Below are 12,527 nucleotides of genomic sequence, written 5' to 3'. Positions count from 1 at the left end.
CTGTTTTATATTTAGCAGAGATCCGGAAACTAACCAGAACTCTTAAACTGGAATGCTATCTGACCCCAGGTGTTCGGTATGTGGTCATTTGATGAAACACAATGTTATTTAGGGAAAATGCACCATGTGAGCACAACATAAGATAAAATAAGGTGTTAGAAATAGATTTTAACACAGATCCCTTTTACAAGAACCAGCTAATCTTGTACTTTAGTGGTGCAAATTTCCCGTCAGATCTGCAAGTATTCAAAGGACCAAATAAAAACTTGACTGGAATAGGAGAAATTAGTACAAGTACCTCAGTTCTTGAGTAAATGCACTTTCACTGGCCTGGAAAGAGAATAAAGAGATGACTCTCTGTCCCACTGTTAACAAAATAAATTGGGTTTCTTAGCACTAAATCTAATCAATATCTGTCAGAGGATTTGAGAACTATGTTGTAACACACAATCTCATTTCACAATAAGTCAAAATTCAACTTTATTTATGTGCCATGCCACTAAAAAACTTAATTATCAACATGGAAGGCTCAGCCTTGCTTTACAATAAAACAACAAACAAACAAACACAATATTTAAAAAAAAAATCATAATCATCCACCTTTATATTTACATTCATTAGAATAAAACCTTTCTTTTTCAGTAGTAGAGCACTCGTAGTGTAGACTCCCCCTTTCCAAGCTGCATGTTACAGTAGACAAAAATGAGTTTAAGTTCGTAGGATCATGCAACAGGAAAGTGCAGTGTTTAACAGTACATCGGCAGTGCACTTTTACAGCAGCAAATTCATCATGTTGTGTTTGTCTGTTCACAGTGTTGTCCACTGTGTTCTAACATCTCTGAACCAATACAGAGAGCAGGACAATAATACATTTTAGTACAAAGTTTTCTCTCTCTCTCTGTTTCACACACACTCAAACACACACACACACACACACACACACACATGCACACACACACACACACACACACACACACACACACACTTAAGTGCACTCAGATGTTGGTTTGCATTGCCTCCAGTTTATAATCAGTAGTGATCCAGCGTAATAATCTTTTCTCTCTCTGTGTTCTTATAAGTTACATTTTTAAATGTAGACGTTGAGCTTTTGAACAGAGGGTTGGTCCCCTGCAGAGAGACAAAGAAAAAACACAAACACATGGAACAGTTAACATTCATAATCACTTTGAATTTATTTGTTATTGTCAACAATTACCATGAAAAGACCAAAACCAACAATGTGTTGCAACAGCCTGTAGTCCCAAGCCCATTTGTTCCGTAAATCTTTAAAAACAGGTCACAAGTGCATACTTTTATTTTTTAAAAAGACTAATAACTTCTTAAATCACTTGTTACTCAAAACTGCTTTTGTTGGGGACTACTTTTTTGCTGTGGATTTCGTTTCTAAATTTTATTCAGGATCCAAGTAATACAGTGACATTTGTCTGTACATCTATGGGTACACTGCAAACAGGAACTGCTAATAGCTAATTCGGCATACTTTTAATGGTGCCAATTGCCAAAATGTAAACAAATATAGGCTAATAATACGAGTTGTAGCCCATAGCTAACTAACTGGCTCCATGGCAACATTATACTTCCTGTTTACATCTCCCAAAACTATATGGGAACCGTAGTTCCAAAATTTAGAGCAACAATCAGTCTCCCAAATCAAAGTAAGACAAAGAATATTAATACGAATAAAAAATCTCCCTTTTTTTCCCTCTCTTCAGTTAACTTTATTGTTATTACTGTTCAAATGTTTTTACGAACTGATGGAATGACAATTGGATACCTGTATAAAACATCCTTTGGCTTTATAATTGTAAAACTGAACAACAACTGATTCATTGTTAACTGTATTTGAATCAAACTGCTCAATAAAAATATGTTTGAGGTCTATGATGACTTCAAGGTCTTACCGTCTGCCATTTTGCCTTTGACCTCTCAGCCTCAAACTTGGCCACCTCTTTATGGTCGTGGACCGACACCAGCACCTTCCACACACCCAGCAGGATCAGGCCGATGCACACGACGGAAAGGGAGACCCCCAGAATAATCATGGGGATGTTGGGAGGCTCTGGGCAACCTGGGGCAGGACAGAGGATTAGATGAAACTCACATCAGAACTCGCTTTTCTGGTATTTATGTCGTTCTGAAGCTTACCGTACATCTGGAGATTGTAGGCAGTGGTCCCCGTCTCACCTCCTACCACATTAAATGAGATCCAGCACTCATTCTCCGTCATCAGCGTGCACTGCATAGAAGGGCTCTTGTCATAATCTGAGAGGAAATGAGAACATACATATCCATAAGGAGGGCATGAATCCATTGTATATCATCTTCCCTTTCGACATTGTGCTGAGAATGTAAAAGGATATACTCGCCTCTGTTGTGCTGTCAGTGTGATTTCCATATCAAAGACTACAATCTGGTGTGTGTGCATCTGTGTGTGTGGACCACGCCATTGTGTTTCACATCTGAAGCCTGAAAATCCTCTGCGATAATCAGATATACCTCTCAGCTTGCACAAGTATAGCGGGTTTAAAATAATCTCTTCTATAAAGGAAGACGAGGTCCTTTGGCTATTCACATGCACTACAATAGCTCTGCCTGTACGACAAGGTAAATAATATGTTCCCTATTGTCCAGTGCTGCCTGAATGGACATGGATGATGTTGTGTTAAAGAGAGGGATGCGGGCATCAGAGGGACACCCAAGTCGATGCAGGTCAGCATTCCTCCAAATCTCTGACCCAGTTTATCAAATCTCAGAAAACTCATTTCATAATGATTTGATCTTATCATGTAATCGTTCCACAAATTTCTGTAGTGAACTTGACATTGGTGATTAAAGCTTTTGTTTGACAAAGAGAAAGCCTTTGTTCTCATGTAATGCAGTTTATCTAATATCTTAATGTCCGATTCTTCATGCTTTAACATATTGTGATATATATCCATGTTAGGAAATATCCATATTAATGTCTCTGATAATGGTTTGAACCATAGCAGTAGGTGAGAGAGGAAGCTGAAACTGCAGTATATTCAATCATTTCAAAGGAAGTGCATCATATTTTTTAAGCCGTGCTAGAGCAGGTAGATTGGGGAGCGCTTTACCTGCTGTTGTGTTGATGGAAATTTTCGGGACGCTGCACCTTTGATCGCACACCTCAGCATCTTCCTCATCTTCCAGATGGCACTCTACACAGCTCCTGGTGTTAAAACAAATGTAAAAACAAAAGGTCAGGGTTTTCCTCAGCGATGATACGTTACCTCTTGGGAAGCTAACATTTAATGAGGCTTCAATCACAGACACAGCGAGGACAAAGAAATCCCAGTGTCGGTCACCTATCCCAGTTTTCCCAAGGCTTTGCTCACTCTCTATATCACCCGTCTCCCCTATAACAGTGGTATCAAATGGCACCAGCCCTGACAGCTGCTTTACAATGGAGAAAGGAAATCTCTTAGTGCTGCGTTGGGGACATTAGTTGTCTTTTGATGTCACATGGAAGGTGTAGACACATGTGAACAAGGGGACCAGAACCTGATATGCCTGTACTCAAAAGAACAGACAGATCATGTGGCGTAAGGAGACAACATCTTCTATCTTTTAGGTAAAGAAACAACAATTGCAGAGGTAAAGCCGACAAAAACCTCTACATTACGTCCTTATTCACCTCAAGGAGCTGATGGCATGAATGTGTTCTCACCTTGCAGAGCTACAGGCGTCCCCACATGTTGGACACTTCTCACACTTGTCCCCAGATGCTCCAGGTACAGCGCAGACGCACTGGCCACACTCACATCTCCCCCGGTCGCTGCAGAGAGTGCCATCCTCTGACGTGCAGGCCTCAGTGCTGGTGCTGCAGTTACAATATTCCCCTGTCCAGCCGCTTTCACAGTGACACTCCCCGCAGTCACACACTCCGTGGCCTACGAACACAAAATCACTAAAGCCACACACTCAGAAAACATGTGAATAATTTATAACATTCATATGTAACCGCTCACCTCCACAGAGCTCCCCTCGGAAGAGAACACAGGAGTAATTGTCACACTCGCAGTAATGTCCGTAGATGCGTCCAAAGCTGGATGCATGACACACACACTGTCCGCAGTAGCACTGCCCCTGACCACTGCATATCTCAGACTCATTGTTTGCGAGGCAGTTACTCAACAGAGCGCTTTCCTCATTGCATTCACACTGTGCTCCCAGGAACCCCGGCTGGCACACACATACGCCACACTGGAAAGCCCCTTGGCCCTCGGTGCACTGGCTGCTGTTGGCTTCAGGAGGCTGCCGGCAGTCACACGAGCAAAGAGACTCCAGTTCCACCTCCAGACTGTCCTGTAAGCCCACCGGTTTGAGGGAGAAGTGCCGAACTCCTGACAGGCATCCTGGGAGCTCCACGGACACGTTGAACACAACCTGAGGAGCAAAGAAGAAGCCCCATGAAAAGACCAAAACTAACAATGAATTGATCCTAATAAGTATTGTCTGTGTAACCAAAGCCCGATACAGCTTATTCCTCTGTGTGATAGAGCTCCATTGTTGTCCAGAATCTATTAAAAACGCATCAAAGAGCCACACTGTTGTTGCACTGGGTGACATGCTCCTTCATTATGAAGAACACTGGCATTCATTAATTTTGAATCAATCCCACATACACCAACCTGTTGCCATAAATATTCACTATTATATAAAATACATTATTTACTCCTCTTTGAGTAACATTTGCTAAAAACTACGGCCCAGCTGTTTTAGGAAATTATTTACCCCATTTAAAAAATGAAACTTTGCATGTGGAACCTGAAGTATTTTGAAAAATAAGAGAGCCACAAACAGGCTGGGAAAGTCAGAAACTATTGAGAGATTAACTTTTACAATGTTGGTTTTGGACTTTTCATGGGTTTTGTTGCCAATTAGAAAAATCAGCTTTATAATTTGAATCCACCAAAATCACCCAGTTAAACCAGAGATAAAATTAGGGCTGCAACTAAGGAGAATTTTCTTTATTAATCGATTAATTGGTTTATCGATAACATATCACAAAATAGAAATTAATTTCCCACAGGAGGTGATGTCATCAAAGTGCTTGTTTTATTCCACCAACAGAAACCCAGAGTTATTCCGTTTACTATATTAGCAGCAAATCTTCACATTTGAGAAGTCGTAGTTCGATAATGTTTGACATGTTTGCATGAAAAATGACTAATAGTTTATCAAAATAATTTCTGAATAATGCTGAATGATGCTCTTCTACGTCTCGAAAAAGGTAAACTTGAGTTTTTATTACAGGTGCTCAGAGGGAGAAAATAGGCAAGAAACCTTTGTGTCATCTTGTACATAAAACTGAAATAGAAGGCTCACAGTATGTAGTGAATGTCATCAAATTAGCCCTTTTATCATCTAAAAACATAACTACAGCGCGGCCCTTTCTCTCTCTCAGAAACATTCTTGATTACTATTAAGCAGTCCTATCTGGTCTACCAAAACAAGTCATTAATCAGGCAGAATAGATTCAGTATTCTACCAGACTACGACCAGAAGGAGACCACACATTACACCTATTTTAAAGTATATGTTGCCTGGAAAGTTTGGTATTAATCTAAAACATTTTTCTACTAGTCCATAAGTCAGCACACCGTCTTGCCCTAGTCTTCTCAGAAATGCCTTTAATGTATGAACCACAAAGGCCCTGCAAGTCCTCTGTCATGAAACTTTTAGTTCCTCCTAAGTGTGGGACAAAAACTTTTTCGTTTCATGCTTTTTGCTTTTATGCTCCAAACAGGATCTGAGAGGAGCTGGAAGTGCTGATATCTTTAAACATATAACCTTAAAACCCCTTTTAGCCTGGCCTTTGCTTCGACTGCTTTATGAATATCATGTGATTTTCATTGTTTTTCTCTTTGCAGTGATTTTATTGTCCTACATTTATTTTATCATTTTTAATTTCACTTATTACATCTTATATGTCTATGTTTTTTTTTTACTTTCGGTGTGTCCAATTATTTTACTGTTCTTATGTTTCTATTATCTTAACACTCTACAAACACAGAGAAAGAGCAATTTAGAGCAAAACAACCGACCGTCTCTCCAGGTTTGATGTTGGAGCAGCGTTTTAGATCAGGGAGGACAGTCCCATTTGGGCAAATGGCGGTAAAGGACATCTGGAGCTCTTCTGTATCTCCAAGGACCTCCAGTTCGATCTCTGAACGCAGTTCCTGAAAAAAACAGTATGTATATATTTCAGCACCTTTTAAGGAAATACAATCAGCAGCAGAGACCTGAACAAACGGTTTTCCTCTCCAAAACAGCAAAAATCACCAAGACCCAACTATCAACTGAATGTACTGACTGATTTCCGGGGCATTACGTGGAATTACACTTTCACCTTGCGCTGACCTGTAGCGTGCTGAGACTGTTTGAAACCTCCTATCTAGTTCTCTCTGTTCGGGTGAGTCATCATCCCAGGTGTGCTGGTCTTTACAAAAGCACCCGAGGAAAGAGTGGCAGCTAACCTCAGTTGGAGGAAAGACTGTGTTTGACTGACTAATGAACTCTGTGACGGACTGTCTGGGTGCTAACAGTGGGTTAATTGTGTGTTTCCTGTAGGCCTGTAATTGTAGTGTATCTTCAGTGTTGCTAAGGAGGAGACATTCACAGGGTACACGCAATTTAAAGATGGATTAAAGCAAAGTCGGTAAAACAGATTCAAAAGACTTCACTGTTATTCAGTAAACGCCTTGCAGGGTATTTAAAGTGGGGTGGATAAAATATCTATACACTGAGCAACAAAAAATACAAAATGGCAGGTAAGTATAAATACTAATCATTCGTCTTCTATCACTAAATATCCCTGTTTGTTTTTAATTTCCCTTAAGAACCACAACTATCTGCAGTGTGATAACAAGGACTCCTCTCTTCAGTGTGGTTAACGTGGCAGAGACTAAAAGTGGGTGTCAACAACGTAACTGATGAAGTAATTAGAGGACTGCAGACCTGCCACCGCTCACCGCCGCCAGGGGGGATTTAGAAAAGGACAGAGTGCAAGACGTAGACAGAGAAATATATATAAAGAGAGAGAGAATGGGGAAGAAGGTACAAGTCAGAGTCAGAGGGGCGAGGAGATCAGACAGCTGGGACAAGCAGAGACTTGCTGTCAAACATGCTGATGCAAAGAAGCGGGTGGAAGAGGGAAAAACCTGATAGAAGAAGGAATGAAAGAGGAAAAGCAAGAGAATAAGAAGCAATGGAGATGGCAGAGATACTGTCCGTTCTGTGATGTCAAAAATAAGGTGTGCAGAGGGTTAATTCATGCATGCTTTATGTTCATATGTGTTTTGGTTAAAACTCTGGCTCAAGTAAATAACTAAATAAGTTAATTTAACACAGTTCTACTGCTTTTATAACAGCAGGTGTTTTCTGTCTTATTTCGTATTACCAGTGCCTGCACACACAGCCTGCCCGCACATCCAGATCACCAAGACTGTTTATTTACTTTGTATGCCGTTACAATCAGTTCCAGGATGTTCCGCGAATCTGTCGCCAGGACTCCAACCGTGGCGCCAGGTATGAGATTTGCATAGTTCTATGAGAAAAAAAACACAGATTGACAGCAGAGTCACTGTTATAAATGTGGGCAGACTTGGCTTGTGGTGCCTGAAAGCAAAGAAAAGTATGGAATCGAGAGGACTAGTTCTAACAGGTTGAATGAGAATGCGGCTCCATGAATAAACACGCAAACCTCAGTAAACATGGTGCTCACACAAACACTTGCATTTTTCAGTTCTCTAGTTTGGACATATTCTACTACAAAAGAAATCTATGGAAAGAAGCTGTTACCTTATAGTTGTGTTTCTGTTGGTCTGTCACAGCAAATATCAGTAAGATATTGTTCTCCACCACCTTATCGATCAGCTGACCAAGAGTTGGGTACTCCTGGGAAAAAAATGGTGAAATGTCAACAGGGAATGAGCTGTAAGGCAGTGACTATTCATCACAGCTGACCCTCAAATGACTCATGAAGTCATAGAATGAGTTTAAAGGAAGAAAATAAACTATTACTGCACAATGCAAAAGATAAAAACAAAAAGTCTTTCTAAAAAATCGACTTACCTGCACTGTGGACATGGAGTATTCGTTGTGGACATCCAGGTGACACTGCCCATCGTTGGGAATCACGATGCCGGCCATCTTACTGTCCATCCCAAAGTGTGAGTCAGCATCACTGACAAACACCAGCAAACGCATCGAGTCATTCCTCCAGCCTATCTTGTCCTATCAGGAGACACATCATGTTGCTCGTCCTCCTTTTTGCATCATCAGGGGATAACTCAAATGACCAATCAAATAATGTTTGGCAAGACAAGAATCACAAACTAACATCTTAGTTCACATCTTATAGAAATGTCAAAAACAACATCTTACCCCACAAACAGCTGCCTGCATGACGGCGTCAAAGCCACACTCTGGCACATCAATATTTGCAGATACGTGCTGCTTTTTGATGATCTCGTTGAACTTGTCAGTGCTGCTCGTCAGAGACAAGCCATGTTTGTAGCCAAACGTTGGCAGGCAGGTTGAGCCTACACCGCTGCAACACGGCAGAAGTCAAAAAACAAAGATTTAAAAAACACAATTCTTTGTGATACCAAACAGACATTGCTGAAATTTCCAACCTCAAACATACATCAGAAAAGAGGATGTAGGATGCTGGAGTCTCTGAAGGCATGTTTTAATGTTTATTGTGTACCTGCAGGGGTTGGCCAGCTCTTCTTCTGTGATCTTGATGAAGGGCAGGATGGGTTTCTCCACAAAAGAACCAAAGCCCATTCGAAATTTACTGGTGAGGTGGGCCATCTCTTTAGACAGAGAGGAGCCCAAGTCTTTGATCATCTCCAGATCATCGATCATGGATGCTGACAGATCCATCAGGTAGTAGATGTCCACAGGATAGTCCTCTGTGTGTTGAATCTTGACCTGGAAGGTCACCTGACTGCCTGTGCAATAAACAAAATCAACACCTTATTTCTGTCTGAAAACGAAGGAACCACTTCCGAGGACAAATCGTCAAATCAAAGTGCGCTGGGTTGCGTACCAGGTCGCAGCTTGAGTGCCATCTTCTGTGGGGAGATCTGAGTGCTGTTGACGTTGCCTGTCTTCTTCCCGAGCGGGCGATCCTGCAGGATTTGGCCTTCTGAAACAGGGAACTCCAGCTGGCCCCTGGCACATCCCCTTTCTAGCAAGGTATCCAGTGTGTCACATCTTTCGCTGACTGAAAACCAGTCTGTGAAATTCTGAGGGATGAAGGAAAAAGTCACACCATGTGCTGTTCGCAGATTGTGTCATAGTATGCCATAAAATATTAGTTTTATCATGATCACCGGGTGCAAACGTCCACACAAGCAATGTCATTTTGCTCATCTGTGCCCAAAGGTCATACATTTTTGAATGCTTTTATGGTCATCTGCTTACATGTTGTGGTTTCATACATGCAACCCTGGCTGCTTACCTCCTGTGTGCACCAGGCACAGTGAGAACTGAGCTGCAGACACTCGTCACAAGTCACAGCGCTGCCAGCTGAACATGATCCTGCAGTACACATGAAGCCACAGTTAGAGTCAGCATGTCAACATCCAACGGAGTTTCCGGCAACAACTAAAAGTCTCCCCAGGAAAGAGATCTGAATATCAAAAAGAAGTGTGATTTTGGATCTGATTTAAAACAGGAGTTTAATTTAATATGTAACACATTTATTATCATGTATAACTATTTACTCTTTTAACTATCATGATGAAGTGCAGTTAAAAATAATAAATCACTTCCATAAAAAGGCTTTTCACAATAAAACATGTTAACCAGTCATAAATACCAACACAGCATTTATGGTCTGCTCTTGAGTAACTGTTTGTTTGCACATTATAAACGTGTTGCTCTTTATCGCTCTTTATCCCCTTTTAAGCCAGAACAATAGTCCTGCTTACCCTCCACGGTGTTGATCCAGTACCGAAGAATCAGGCTCAGCAGTATTAGCCCCATTAGTCCGTGAGGTTTCTGGTTATGAGGAAACAGAAGAAGAATATTTCAAGTTGTCTCATATTTACAGGAGTGAAACATTTCCAGCGTCATGCCTCCTCTCCGCAGCTGAAAGTGGATTAGGGAGGGGAGCGCTGCCGTCCCGCACTACCTGGATATCAGAGGAGGAGGAGGAGGAGGAGGAGGTGAGTGGCTGCCTTCACCTGCGCTGCCTTTTATGTTCACTTCCGTCCAGGTGAGAAAGAGAGGCGGGCGCGAGGAGAAATCAAACCCACATGCTGACACGCTGACCGCTAACTCTTCTGTTTTCCACCCTTAATGGGCTGATTAGGGATCAGGTCTGTTCCCACAACCTTTAGTCATGTTCACAACTGATAGAGACTGAGTGAAGTAATCAAGTGTGGTGGAAAGTAACTAAGTAGATTCACGTACTGCACCTTTGAGCTACCGAGCGTAGTGTTTTTATTTTTATTTTATGCCACTTTATACTTCTACTCCAATACATTTCACTACAGTGAGAAATATTGTACTTTTTACTCCAGTTACTGTGACATAAAGAAACATACCGTTTACAGTATAAAATATAATGCACTGTTACAGATTAAACCAGATGTCTATGAGTTGTTAGCAGATCCACCGAGGAGATATTTTCCCTCTAAACTTCTCAAGTGGTTTTATTTAAATAACAGATTGAGAACTGGAGAGGGCCTGAACTGTAGTAGTAGTCTGAAGCAGTTAAAACTAGCTCCACCTCGGCCGGCTACAGTAAAATGCTGATTACACATTGATGCATCAGTATTAACAATCTTATCATGTAACAATTTATTCTGCAGAATGAGTGCTTTTACTTTTGATACTTTAAATACATTTTGCCATTAATACTTATGCATTTTGACTCAAGTAGAAGTTTGAATGTAGAATGGAGTATTTATAGGTTATTGTATTGGTACTTATACTTAAGTAAAGGATATGAGTACCTCTGCCACCACTGTTAAAGTGATAGATAGATAGATAGATAGATAGATACACACATACATACATAGCAGGCAAGTCACATTAATCACTAAATAAACAACACAAGGACACTGAAAATAGATTGAAATGAAATAACACAACTATAAACAATAAACTAAAGATCTTTAACAAGAAACTTAATTAAAGCAGGGACCACACTCTAGTGTCGTGAAGCACCTTGTGACTCTGGATTTAAGAGTTGCTGTAAAGTTTACTTACTGTACTTGCAGGATTGTTGTGGTGCCCACATTATACTTACATACTAAGAGCTTGTTTACACCCTCACCACATCACTGCATCGATGTAATAGGCTTGAATTAAGCAACGCTCTAGTAAAATTACTAAATCATTGAACTATGGCCGAATAGGAATAATAGCGTACAGAGAGGTGAGGCCATAAGCAAATATAACCTGTTTTACCCAGACACCATAACAGAAAATATGTTAATCTTTAACGGCATAAGAACATGAATCATTGTCATTGTCTCACAAGACGTTTTTCAACTTAATGATTAACTCAACCAAGCAGGCCTATCACTGGATATCACAAGATATGAAATATGACCGTGAGTGTGTGCATGTGTGTGTCTGTGTATAATTTGAGGGGGAGGAGGGTGGGGCTGCGTAGGTGTTGAACCATTGACAGCTGCAGTGCAAATATCCCTGCTTGTCCCAACTCACAGGAATCTCACAATTCATCACCACACCCCTCTGGATCTGGGTGAGTCCCATCTGTCACCCCAAACCAAACCCAAACCTCCACTCTGCTTGTACTAATCCCTCTCAGCCCTCTCTTCTTCTCCTCTTTTCTTCTTTCAATGACATCCCCTCTCTCCTCAGCTCTCTGTATTTTGATCCACCTTACCCAGTACCCTTCTTGAAGTGTTGGTCTGTGATATTGCCATTTCATTTATACCTCCTTTGGCACAATTCCTCCCATTTTCTGTCTGCCACTCTACCTGCAATTTGCTCCTCTCCTCTCCTCCTTCACAGCCTTTATCTTTCCTTGAGTTTCTCATCTCAGCATGATGCAATCAAACACCTTTTTTTTTAACCTCTCATTTCTTTTCTAATTTCATGTCCTGTGTATGATCAAGTAGGTTAGATGTAATAAGGTGTCACAGTTGCACCATACTGTCACATTTCAGCCTGGTTTTACTCTAAATTTAAAATCTGTTGCCTTTCAGTTTTGGTTCCAGGAAAAACTCTCACAGCAAATCTGACAGTAGTGTTTGAAGCATATCATGACATGTTTTTTAAAGAGCATCAGTCTCATCAAAATCCAGCAATCCATAAAGGATTCTCCCACATATCTCTCCCTCAGCACTACACATTTACTATGCATAGAAATGGAGGTATACATTAACCCTGCAATGAGCCAACTCACCTTCAGGGGCGTCCTCTGATAACATGCTGTCCCGTCTCAGCCTGTCTTCCTTGTCATCAAGTGAAAAATGGAGAGGAACGGAAAAGCA

At 41.0% G+C, this 12,527-nt stretch overlaps 1 protein-coding gene across 1 annotated transcript; it reads right to left on the bottom strand.

Annotated features, from left to right (window-relative positions):
• Positions 1 to 588: 588 nt before the first annotated feature.
• Positions 589 to 11,346, bottom strand: itgb6 (integrin, beta 6). The gene is made up of 16 exons (XM_070923960.1): positions 11,272 to 11,346; positions 9,987 to 10,056; positions 9,515 to 9,594; positions 9,101 to 9,299; positions 8,756 to 9,002; positions 8,431 to 8,596; positions 8,119 to 8,280; positions 7,846 to 7,941; positions 7,502 to 7,591; positions 6,090 to 6,224; positions 4,011 to 4,428; positions 3,710 to 3,932; positions 3,117 to 3,211; positions 2,167 to 2,283; positions 1,923 to 2,089; positions 589 to 1,128 (listed from the first exon to the last, which is right to left on the bottom strand). Exons 2-16 carry the CDS (start codon positions 10,039 to 10,041, stop codon positions 1,030 to 1,032), a joined length of 2,349 nt encoding a protein of 782 aa, XP_070780061.1. The 5' UTR covers positions 10,042 to 10,056; positions 11,272 to 11,346; the 3' UTR covers positions 589 to 1,029.
• Between the last annotated feature and the right edge of the window lie 1,181 nt (positions 11,347 to 12,527).

Source organism: Enoplosus armatus, chromosome 1, assembly GCF_043641665.1.
Source record: "Enoplosus armatus isolate fEnoArm2 chromosome 1, fEnoArm2.hap1, whole genome shotgun sequence".
Taxonomy (NCBI): Eukaryota; Metazoa; Chordata; class Actinopteri; order Centrarchiformes; family Enoplosidae; genus Enoplosus; species Enoplosus armatus.
Note: the sequence above shows the minus strand (reverse complement) of the source record. Positions and strands in the feature narration are given on the sequence as shown.